Source organism: Eulemur rufifrons, chromosome 8 (genome assembly GCF_041146395.1).
Source record: "Eulemur rufifrons isolate Redbay chromosome 8, OSU_ERuf_1, whole genome shotgun sequence".
NCBI classification, from domain to species: Eukaryota; Metazoa; Chordata; class Mammalia; order Primates; family Lemuridae; genus Eulemur; species Eulemur rufifrons.
In genome coordinates, this window is record NC_090990.1 from 6,493,799 (window position 1) to 6,506,080 (window position 12,282).

At 44.0% G+C, this 12,282-nt stretch overlaps 1 protein-coding gene across 3 annotated transcripts in view; it reads right to left on the reverse strand.

Annotated features, from left to right (window-relative positions):
• Positions 1-3,398: 3,398 nt before the first annotated feature.
• The window catches only part of MTOR (mechanistic target of rapamycin kinase), a 131,995-nt gene continuing 123,111 nt past the window's right edge, over positions 3,399-12,282 (reverse strand). For all 3 annotated transcript variants that reach the window (XM_069479347.1, XM_069479345.1, XM_069479346.1), the window contains 5 exons: positions 11,203-11,268; positions 8,411-8,491; positions 8,055-8,135; positions 5,575-5,680; positions 3,399-4,354 (listed from right to left, as the gene is read on the reverse strand). In XM_069479347.1, the coding sequence (XP_069335448.1) occupies positions 4,339-4,354; positions 5,575-5,680; positions 8,055-8,135; positions 8,411-8,491; positions 11,203-11,268 (350 nt within the window). In that variant the 3' untranslated portion in view covers positions 3,399-4,338. The remainder of the gene's footprint in view (positions 4,355-5,574; positions 5,681-8,054; positions 8,136-8,410; positions 8,492-11,202; positions 11,269-12,282) is intronic.

Genomic DNA, 12,282 nt, shown 5'->3' on the forward strand with positions numbered 1-12,282 from the left:
TTTGTTAAGTATTCAAGAAATGTTCAGAATATCCTATTATCAGAATACTTGCTGTTCACCTTTTCTTTCCCATGTGTGTATTGCAGGTACACAGGCACCCTGGCAGGACAAAGGCCTAGTTCATTTTAGCAACTAGTGTTTCTGAGCACTTAGTTCATATGGTTCAACCTAATACCACGTGCCAGGCTGTGTTAAGTCCTTCCTGTGGATTATCTTCTCCTCCAAACAACCTCACAAGGTAGTTTGTGCTATTATCCACATTTTCAGATGACGAAACAAGAACAGAGAAATTAAATAACTTGTCAAAACTCACATGGGTAGTATGAGATGGAGATTAGATTTGAAACTCAGTAATGATACTACAGCCTTGATTCTTAAAAACTACAGTTGACTTTTTTTTTTTTTTTTGAGACACAGTGTCACCCTGGGTAAAGTACAGTGGCATCATCATAGCTCACTGCAACCTCAAACTCCTGGGCTCAAGCAATCCTCTTGCCTCCTGAGTAGCTGGGACTACAGGTGTGCACCACCATGCCTGGCTAATTTTTCTGTTTTTAGTAGAGACGGGTCTCACTCTTGCTCAGGCTGGTCTCCAACTACAGGTGACTCTTAAAGTGCAGGGGTTAGAGGTGCTGATCTCCCGTCCCCCAAACAGTCAAAAGTCCGTTTATAACTTTTGATTTCCCCAAAATTTAACTCCTAATAGCCTATTGTTGACCAGAAGCCTTACTGATAACAGTTGATTGACACATATTTTGTGTTAGATTACATATTGTATTTTTTTTAAGTAAGCCAGGGAAAAGAAAATGTTATTAAGAAATTATGAAGGCTGGGCGCGGTGGCTCACGCCTGTAATCCTAGCACTCTGGGAGGCCGAGGCGGGTGGATTGTTTGAGCTCAGGAGTTCGAGACCAACCTGGGCAAGAGCGAGACCCCCGTCTCTACTAAAAATAGAAAGAAATTATCTGGCCAACTAAAATATATATATAGAAAAAATTAGCCAGGCATGGTGGCGCATGCCTGTAATCCCAGCTACTCGGGAGGCTGAGGCAGGAGGATCATTTAAGTCCAGGAGTTTGAGGTTGCTGTGAGCTAGGCTGACGCCATGGCACTCACTCTAGCCCGGGCAACAGAGCGAGACTCTGTCTCAAAAAAACAAAAAGAAAAGAAAAGAAAAGAAATTATGAAGAAGAGACAATATATTTACTATTTATTAAGTGGTAGTGGATTACTACAAAGATCTTCATCCTTGTCTTCACATTGAGGAGGAGGAAGAGGAAGAGGACGGGTTGGTATTGCTGTGTCAGGGATGGCAGAGACAGAAGAAAATCTATTTGTAAGTGGACCTGCGCAGTTCAAATCTGTGTTATTCAAGGAGTTTTAAGGCCTGGGCTCTGGAACCCTGTGAATAGAGACCCTGAAGGTCTTTGCCACATACTTCCCTGTCACACACAGAGTTATAAGAAGCCGTTTACGATTGGAGGGTTAGACTGATTTTAAAGCCTCCATTTGCTCCTCCCCTTCCTCTGGTAATGCATCTCAACAAAGCCAGGTTTTGCTCAGATACAACTTAAAACATATTGGATTCACCAAAGATTGTAATCTAGACTTTTGATGTCCTAAAGAATATATCTTTGTCACTGATGGCCCCATTTCCCTGAGTCCATTCATTCTCACACCCTTTATCTTTCATGGAAGGTAACATTGAGTTATTTCATCTGAAACCAAGAAAGTTACGGTGATCATATTTTCTGGGGCAAAATAGGTGATACATGGCTTAGGACTATTACAGAAAATCTAAGATAGGTATGAGACTTTCTAGCTGTGTTAAAACTGTTATTATTATCACTATTGACATTTAAATTCATCTTTTTTATTTTTCTTGATTTTTTTGTTATACCACCTCTTGCTTTGTTGCCTGGGCTAGAGTGTAGCAGCATCATCATAGCTCACAACAACCTCAAAGTCCTGGTCTTAAGCAATCCTCCTGCCTCAGCCTTCCAAGTAACTGGGACTACAGGTGTGTACCACCACGCCTAATTTTTTTAAAAAACTTTTTGTAGAGATGGGATCTTGCTGTGTTGCCCAGGCTGGTCTCAAACCCCTGGCCTCAAGTGATCCTCCTGCCATGGCCCCCCAAAGTGCTGGGATTACAGGTGTAAGTCATTGCACCCAGCCCGTCTTTGTTTTTAATAGAAGAATTCTCCAACAGGCTTTTATGGAGCACCACTGTGGGTTAGGTCTTCTGGCATTTTTGAGGGATAAAGACAAATAAGATATGGTTCCTGGCCTTGTAAGTCTCATCCTCCTAATGTAAGTTCTTTGAACAGATCTTATAATGATACAATATTTCTCACTGGGTAGCTGTGGACCAAAGGAATTTAGAAACAAAGTTCACTTCAATAACTAAAAAGCATATTCTTTGGAAGAACCTCTCTTTAGGCACGCTCTCACTTTAGAGGGAATCTATATAGAGTATTTGCTGGCTCCAGTTAATGTTCCCTCCCCACCATTATTGCAACAGCCTCTTTACTGGGTCTTGTGGCTTATAATTTTTTTCTCCATCTTTTGACACCAGTTGTCTCTTAAAAACACCACTCAGGGCTGGTCCGAAGGTACTGAGTTATCTCAATTGATTGCTCAGTTACAGACTGAACTACCTCTTGTTCTATTGTTTATCTCCTTCTTGCTTCTGCACTTGACTAGTCTTAAAAAAAACAAAACCAAACCCAACATTCAGATTCTACTCCTGTTTTAAAACGTCACAGCATCAGGTTCAGACTCCTTGCTGCTGGACTGCGAGGCAGGCCCTGGTCTGGCCCCGCCCCACTAATAGCCTCCTGTTAGTTCCTATCACTTTCCCGTCATTCCCTTTATTCCTCACTGACCACTGAGCCAGACACGCTCAGCTATGAGGTCCAACCATACGAAGATGCTGATTTCGCAGATTAAAAAAGATTTCATATGGCTGAGGTTCGCACTTGCCATTGCTGTGGGTGTCGTGCGTGTACACCTCGTCTCACACTTCTTTTTCTGCTGAGAATGTCCCGCCTGCTTCATCTGACAAACTCCCTCCCACTCCTCCTCTAAGGCCTATCCGAAATGTCTCCTTTTCCATGAGGCTTTCTGGGCTCACCCGGTTTCGGATCCAGTGCCCCTACGTGCGGCGCACATCCACTCCTCAGCACCCAGCCGGTGAGTTCCCAGTCCCCTTCTGCAGCCCGTTGCCTCCACCTGCCAGGCCTGGGAACAGCCCGAGGGAAGGGGCCTTGTCACGTGCAGCCTGTGTCCTTTGTGTCCCTAGTACTAAATGCTTAATAAGGGTTGACCGTTGAAGGAATAAATGCTTCCATTTTGAATTGACTGAAATTATGAATAAAAAGCCACTCAGCTACATGTGTTTAAAATTCTGATGTCATTTATTGGCACAAAAATTATTCAGATACAACATGGTGTCTAGACATGGCTACACTTTATACTTTGTGCATTTAGTCGAATATTTATTTTGCTCATAATTCCCAACACGTACAAGACCTTCCTTCTCTGTGTTTAGCATCTCCACGATAGCATTTCTGTTTTCTGAGCTTTTGCTCTAAACACAGAGTATTCAGACCTCACTGAAGACATCCCAGAACTGTGCTGGGGAAGGCCAGGGTGGGCTGCCCCACTGTGCTGTGACCCCCTTGGTGCATCTGCTCAGCTGGGGCTCCCGTGATCTGAATAAACCCCCTCCTAGCGGTGCAGGTCTTACATTGAAGAGTGTGAGTTGCAGCATCACTGATCTGGCAGAAGACAGACCATGTTAGCACATCATGCAAACATTGCTGCTGTCCACAGACCAGTGAGGTGATGGGATGGTGGCAGGGGTGACATCAGCTTCTCCCGCTTCTTTACAGTCCAGGATCCGAATCCGTGTCCTCCGTGACCTGAGGCTTCTTGGCTGTGCTGAGTTTGCTGTACCCATGTTGAGCGGAATGACTAAGTCATTCTTCCATCAGCAAATGCTTATGATGAGTTCTCTTGTGAGTTAAGTCAAAACCCGTATTTCTAAAGTTATGGATCTTCTGTTCCCCAAAATCAATGGCTTGATTTACGTGGTATCACTGTGTTTCACTGTCCTGGGAACCTAATCAAGCCTTGTGTTTCTGACAATATATTCTTCAACAGCAGCTAGAAAGTTGGTGCAAACCAACTTTTAATATACAGTAGTTCTTTTCATTTACATTTCAAAATATTTAACAAAGTCAAACTTTCTGACCATGGTTTCAGTTTAGTAGAAGCATACACCAAAGTACAAATGCCTCAGAAAAAATGCAACGGGCACATCTGGGCCTCCAGTTACCAGAAAGGGCACCTAAAAAGGCAGACAGAAAAGGAATATTTTAATAACTAGAGCTTCTTCAAAGCTTTATGCAGATAACTTGAAAATGGAAAGACACAGGTCTGACCACCCCAGGGCATTCCCTCAGCTCTCCCACAGCTAGTTGTGTGGGACACGCTCATCATGTCCAGTCAAGGGCTAATGCCTGCTGAGGTCCCACAAGGACACTTCCCCATGGCCCCCTCTCTCAAGTTTCTGCCTTCAAGCATGCCTGGGGCAGTTAATCAAAGCACACCCCTTGAGGTTAGACTCCCAGATCATACATTTGTCTTTTTTTCTCCTTCTTTGTCACTGCTCTGGCTTCTTTTTCTTTGCTGTTCTTGTATATCTGAACTGGGTTGACAGTAAAAATCCAAACTGAACAGCTCTCAAAAAAAGAAGCCTTGCCTATTTTCCTAAATTTTTTTATTTTTAAGGAGATAGGATCTTGCTCTATCACCCTGGCTAGAGAGCAGTGGCCCAATCACAGTTCACTGTAGCCTTAAACTCCTGGGCTCAAGTGATCCTCCAGCCTTAGCCTCCAAGTATTGTGTGCCACCATGCCTGGTTAATGTGTTTTAATTTTTTGTAGAGATGGGGTCTTGCTATGTTGCCCAGACTGGCCTCAAAGTCCTGACTTCAAGTGATCCTCCCACCTTGGCCTTAAACCATTTTGCTTATTGTAATTTTAATTTATTTTGGTGTTTGGCTTCCAAATATGCACCCATATTTTTCAATTTTCTTTTTATAATAATGTACTCATACAGTAAATATAAACTTTTAAAGAGATTTGAGCCCATAACTGGATACCCCACCAAATCTCTCCTTGGCTTTGGGACATAGGGTAGGGTCCTTATTGTTTCTCTTAACAAAGTTTCTTTTTTTTCTTTTTGAGACAGGGTCTTGCTCTGTCTCCTGGGCTAGAGTGCAGTGGTGTCACCATAGATAGCTCACTGCAGCCTCCAACTCCTGGGCTTGGCTTGAGCGATCCTCCTGCTTCGGCCTCTCAAATAGCTGGGACCACAGGTGCATGGCAGTAGTACACCTGGCTAATTTTTCTATTTTTTTGTAGAGACAGGGTCTCACTCTTGCTCAGGCTGGTCTGGAACTCCGGCCTCAAGTGATCCTCCCACCTTGGCCTCCCAAAGTGCTAGGATTACAGGCGTGAGCCACTGTGCCTGGCCTAACAAAGTTTTTTGGAGAGGCCCACTCACCAGCCGATATAGCACTGGCAGAGGTTTTCATGGGATGTTGCTTGTTTGATGAGCAGCTCAACTTGTGTGGGAACATCCAAAGTATCATCATGAGAGAAGTCCCGACCTAGGACAGGAGAATCAAAAACATTTCACTCTCACCTGGTGATCAATGCATTTCTTATCCCCTGTTGGCTTAACCGTCTATGCAGCCCAAATCAGTTTATCCCCATACACCAGTATGAAGGATACACCACAGTTGAATTTCAAACATTCACATCCATGTGATCTGAACTGACACTAGCCTTATACAGATTTGGTTGACAGAAGGTAAATGCCTGCAGTCAGCTGAGTTCAGGAGTGGCACAGATCTGGTCGATAGGTTCATGAAGATTCCTTCTATTCTAAAATCCTCTTTAAGTTGGACAAGTGGATGAGAAATCCTGTTCAGTTTTAATCCTACTAGCCTCCATCTGTGAGCCTCTCCTCCCCAGGGCAGCTTGCTGCCATTACAAATTCATCCTGTCTGACTGCAACAGGTGCTCAGCACTGCCCAGCCAGGGAAGGTGCCTCTCTGGAACATGCCTTTCCATCACCATGGGCATCACCTCAAGTCTGTCTATTTTCCCCAAATGTCCCAACCTTTCCTTCCACTTCTCACTCTCAGCAGATGCCCTCGCCTCCTACTTTACAAGTTAATTCATTAAACATGTAGTGTTTGGACCCTGGTGATGTTGTGTGAGGCAGTGTTTGAAGTCCTGGACTCATTCACGTGAGCTCCCCTTCCTCCCCCACTGCCATGAGGGACGACCTCCCCTGTGCTTTGGAGCCCATCCCCTCCTGCTTTCTGAGGAGCCTTACAAATTACCCTTTCTCTCACTCGTATTTCAGACTCTCCGTCTTAACTGCATCCTTCTTACCTAACTGCATTCTTCATACCCTCTTATAAACACACTCTTCTTTCCCATTAAAGAAAAGAGAGCCTCTCATTCAACCCTCCCTTAATCCTCTCTCCCTACGCAAACCACTCAGGAGTTTACACTCGTCTCCCTTTCCTGCCTTTTCTCTTCTCTCCCTTCACATTCTCCTCAGTTGCTTTGGCCTGGCTGCCAGGCTCACCAGAGCTCCCACATGGTCACCGCTGACTTGGCGCCATCCTTTGTCCCTCCCTATCCCTCATGCCAGGTCACTAATCCTTTTGATTTTATCTCCTCAGGATCTCCTGAGGCCGTTCTACGCCCACCACCCTAAGCCAATCAACTGCCACGTCCCGCCTGGATGACTGTGGTGGCTTCTTACCTAGCGCACCTGCATACCTTCCCTTTACTGCAGTCTGCGCCCAGCCAGAGCCAGTGGTATTTCACAACGCAAATGCTCAGGGGTCCTCTCTCCCTCCCCCACCTAAAACCCTTCAGTGGTTTCCCACTGCTCTTAGGATACAGGATAAAAACCAAGGTCCTGTATGATCTGGACCTGGCCTACCCAGAGTCAAAGCACTTTGCACTGTGCTTCTTTCATCCTGCTCTCTCTGGGACAGGCAGACTGGCCTGTTTTTGGGCCTCTTTTCTTGTCATCACTCTCTCCTACCACGGGCCCTTGCATATGCTGTTTCTGTTGCCGGGAACAATCACTCCTAATTAACTCCTCTTTCAGATTTTAGCTCATGTGTTGTTTGTTTCCTTAGGAAAACGTTCCCAGAGCTCCCAACACGATTAAATTCTCCTAGTACATTCACCATAGCCCTGAGTCCCTCTCCTCTACTTAATAGATTAGATTTAATGCCCCACCAAGTCAGGGAATCTGTCTGTTTTTACCAACACAGTGTATTCAGCATCTAGCACTTACAGGTGCTCAACAAATACACCCTGACAACAAAATGAATGCGCCAGGCCCTGATGCTCCGTGCCTGGCATCCCATCTCATCTGATCCTCCCCACCCTCTGAGGGAGGGAGGCATTCCCGTCATCTCCCAGGTGAAGAGACAGGGGCTCAGAGGCCACACAGAAAGCAGGCGGTGCAGTGGAGCTGGAGTCTCTGGCTTCCCTGGCTCCCACCCGCCACGTTACGCCCCTTCCCAGTCAGAGGAAAGATGATCAACGTGTGACGTCTCCTTTTCAGAAGTACACATTTCTCCTCTCGCATTCTCTCCACTCCGTAACAGCTACCAAAGTACAAAGTGGCAGTTGGAGCGGTCAGACTTGCTCTGACATCAAGCCACGGCGATAAAAATCACTTCCCTGCATTTGACTGATTTTGGACTCAATAGGACTTCACTCACCTCCTTAATCAAATGAGATGAAACTAAGTAGTGTTGTTATTGGTCATCAGAAAGAAGAACCAGAGATGGTATTTAACTGATGGCCTCAGAGACACTCCTGTTGGCTACATGGTGTCCAAGCTCGGGCACTAAGACCACCAGAAACAGGGCTGACCACCCGTGCAGGGAGAGGAAAGTCTGCAGATTTCATGTCCCTTTTAAGTAAACACATACACACACTCACCAGTGAGCTTATCTCGAACTCTGTTGATAATCTGAATAGCTTTCTTATTTAGGGCCTCTGGTTTCACCAAACCGTCTCCAACTGTAATACACAAAAGTAGAAATAAAAGAAAGAATTGGATCATTACAACAGGTTCAATGGGTGCCCCTGTTTCTCAAACATTCACTTTGTAAGTGCAGAGCAAGCCTTCTTCTGTGTCCATCTTTGTCCTCAGAATATAATGAGAAATTCATGGAACGTTTGTGCTCTAAGGCGATTTTGTGGCTTCATCTTGCTGACCCCTCTCAGGGCACAACACAGCTGCTATTTTCTTAATGAGCTAGTCATTGGCGCAGTTCCTCAGAGGCTGAACTTACTGAAAGAATGAATAGATTCTGGCACTGTGGTCCCCGTTTTCTTATGGGCTGGTTCCCCAAGTTCCACACCATCCAAAATTTCTGGGGAAAAAAAATCAATTAACAGAAAATTCAAACACCAAGAAGCCATTATTGGCATTAGCTCCCAATTCTTTACATAATATATTCTTTTAATATCTTCCCTACTTTTTTTTTTTTTTTCCGAGACAGAGTCTCACTCTGTTGCCTGGACTAGAGTGCTGTGGCATCAGCCTAGCTCACAGCAACTCAAACTCCTGGGCTTAAGCAATCCTCCTGCCTCAGCCTCCTGAGTAGCTGGGACTACAGGCATGTGCCACCATGCCTGGCTAATTTTTTCTATTTTTAGATGCCTGGCTAATTTTTTTTCTATTTTTAGTAGAGATGGGGTCTTGCTCTTGCTCAGGCTGGTCTCGAACTCCTGAGCTCAAGTGATCCTCCTACATTGGCCTCCCAGAGTGCTAGGGTTACAGGCATGAGCTGCCAGGCCCGGCTCTATGTTATTCTTTATGTATTCAAATTTTAAAATCAGGCCAGGTGCAGTGGTTCAAAAAAAGAAAGTTTTTAAATCTGCTAAGCTATTTTCAAGTGAGTTATTTTATTATTATTGAAGAAAGAACGTGGTACTTATCAGAATTGAAACATGGATTTTCAGGAAATAGCATTAATAAAGCATTCTGACATAGAGAATAGGAGCATAGGTCAAAGGCCTGGTGACAAAATTTGTTTGGTTTGACAAAAACTGATAATATAAAGACAATTAGCTTTGCAATGGGTCACACATGGTTGAAGTGTTATTCCTTGGAGGAATTTTCATATCATTTCTGGATAGAAAAAGTCCTAAGGTGTTAGGGTCACCCTCCACTGATTATGGCCTTCAGCAGAGAAGTCTGGAATCAGAAGTATGAATATTTGAACACTGTCCCTAGACACCACAGACCTTCCAAATCAAGGTAGTGATAGCGATACTTTTATTAATGACCTCCTGGAACTTTTAAGCTAACCAACCAGGTATACCACCATCTGGTGCCTCCAGAACTGGCCATCCAAATTCCTCTCTGCACAGTGGAGGGAGCACACAGGAGTCACTCAATAATGTACCAATGAGGTGGACCCCGAGAATGAAACCAATAAGTCTCAACACGCTTTGGATGAGACCAGCGACTGTGGGGAACGTGAGCCTGGGTGTCCAGGCATTCACAGATCCTGTCACCGTCCAGGTGCAGTCCATGCAGGTCCATGTACGACACTATAACCCAGTTCCTCAGTTTATTGCCTGGAACATCCTTTTCCTGTCTACCCATCCAGTCAGGACAAATTACCCTGCTGAGTGATGACTAAATCCCACCAACTCAGGTGCTCCCTTATCTAGCACAGTTCACAGTGAAAGCTCCCTTTTCTGACTCCCCGCAGCCCTTCTATTCCAAACCAAAGCACGCTCGGCTACCTGATTACATAGCACAATGTATTGTTCTCTTATTATTTTATGTATGTTATCGTCAATTCTATAATGTTGTTCTGTGCTTCGGGGTGACCTGTACCTCACATTTTCTTTTTGCACTTCCAGACATTATTTGGCTTAGTTAACTAGTAAATGTTCCATAAACACCTATAGAGAATATTTACTTTTTTATGTCCCAACACTATTTCCCAAAGTGTGAACTGTGTAGGATGTTGTTAAATATTATAAGGAAAAAAGGGACAGGATGGGGGTGGGAAAAGAGGCAAAGGCTACACAAAGGAAAGCAGCTTTACTCTGACCCTTCTCAGAGCTTTCAATACACAAAAAGTACTCTGGCTTCTAGAGGGGCACATGTCTTCCTGGGACCAGGTTCTGTGAACCACATTCCCACAAACAATGCTTCCTGTGGTTTCAGGGCTCCTCACAGCAATGCCAGTAAATTTCTGCTGCTTCTATCTGCCCATTTCTGAGCTATTAACAATGCTTGAGGAGTTAAGTAATACTGGTGATGATTATTCCAGACCAGACACCATTAATGGGTGTGCTAAATATTGCTGATATTTAGACTTATTTCTAACTGTGTTTTTATAGATAAAGATCAGATAGTTTGATAAAAATTTCCAGACTTTAGGTACCCACTCCATTGTGTGAGATAGTAAATAAAAGACATATATTAGGTGCTTGGTGCTCAGTAAATGTTTCTATACCAAGTTTTGTTTTTATTTTTTTATTTTATTTTATTTTTATTTTTTTTTTGAGACAGAGTCTCACTCTGTTGCCCCGGCTAGAGTGCCATGGCATCAGCCTAGCTCACAGCAACCTCCAACTCCTGAGCTCAAGCGATCCTCCTGCCTCAGCCTCCCGAGTAGCTAGGACTATAGGCTTGTGCCACCATGCCCGGCTAATTTTTTATATATATGTTTTTAGTTGTCCATATAATTTCTTTCTATTTTTAGTAAAGATGGGGTCTCGCTCTTGCTCAGGCTGGTCTCCAACTCCTGAGCTCAAATGATCCGCCTGCCTCGGCCTCCCAGAGTGCTAGGATTACAGGCGTGAGCCACCGCGCCCAGCCTATACCAAGTTTTTGCAGTTTAATTAAAGGCCTTGTCGGGTGATATATGAGCAGTGATAGTATATCTACAAAAGTATCACTGTCAAGAACCTCAAGAAAAACAGATTTACTTCCTTCGTATTCCGCAGCTGTTACTGATTTAACTCACATTTCCTAATGGTAATAACAAAACTCACCCCATTCTAGAAATACTCTCGATGAAGAGGACAGAATTTGCAATCTCCCCTATAAGGTACCCACCTACTGACTGGCCAGCAGAGTAGGAATCTGTCCTTGTTCGGGATCGCTTGTTGCCTTTGGTATTTGCTAGGGAAAGAGAGAAAGAATATTTAAAAATGCTTCAAACTTTGACTTGAAATAAACCTGGTTGATATGATATTTTCTTATAGTCATAGAAATACAATTTTTCCAAAAGCTATACTCCAAAACAGAGAACAAAGACATATTACTCAGGTGCATGTGAGTGGGTGTTAGCACGAGATATGAAATCCAGGGAACACTCTATACTGTTGATTTGGACTTAGACAATGTAATACAGACAATAGAAGCTCCAAGTATGATTTAATTGAAGTGCATTAGGATCCTCTTGTCTGAAAACTTCCCCTAAGGTGGTAGTTTAAATAAAGGGTAGATGAAGATATTGCTGTCTCAAATCACAACTGTTTGCATTTCTCTTTTTCCATTTTATTCTTTAATTTCAAAATATTAAGGGGGCATGAATGTTTTTGTTACATGGATACCTTGTATAATGCTTAAGTCAGGGCTTTGGTGTGTCCATCACTGGAATAGTGTTCATTGTACCCAATAGGTAAGTTTATTTTATTTTATTTTATTTTATTTTTTTTGAGACAGAGTCTCACTTTGTTGCCCGGGCTAGAGTGAGTGCCATGGCGTCAGCCTAGCTCACAACAACCTCAAACTCCAGGGCTCAAGCGATCCTCCTGCCTCAGCCTCCCGAGTAGCTGGGACTACAGGCATGCGCCACCATGCCCGGCTAATTTTTTCTATATATATTTTAGTTGTCCATATAATTTCTTTCTATTTTTAGTAGAGACGGGGTCTCGCTCTTGCTCAGGCTGGTCTCCAACTCCTGAGCTCAAATGATCCACCCGCCTCGGCCTCCCACAGTGCTAGGATTACAGGCGTGAGCCACCGCGCCCATCCCCAATAGGTAAGTTTTGATCCCACACTCCCATCTCCCGACCTCCCCCCTTCCTGGTTTCCAGTGTTGTTTATATCTTTGTGCCTATGTGTACCCATCGTTTAGCTCCTACTTATTAACAAGAACATATGGTGTTTGATTTTCCTATGATATTTCAC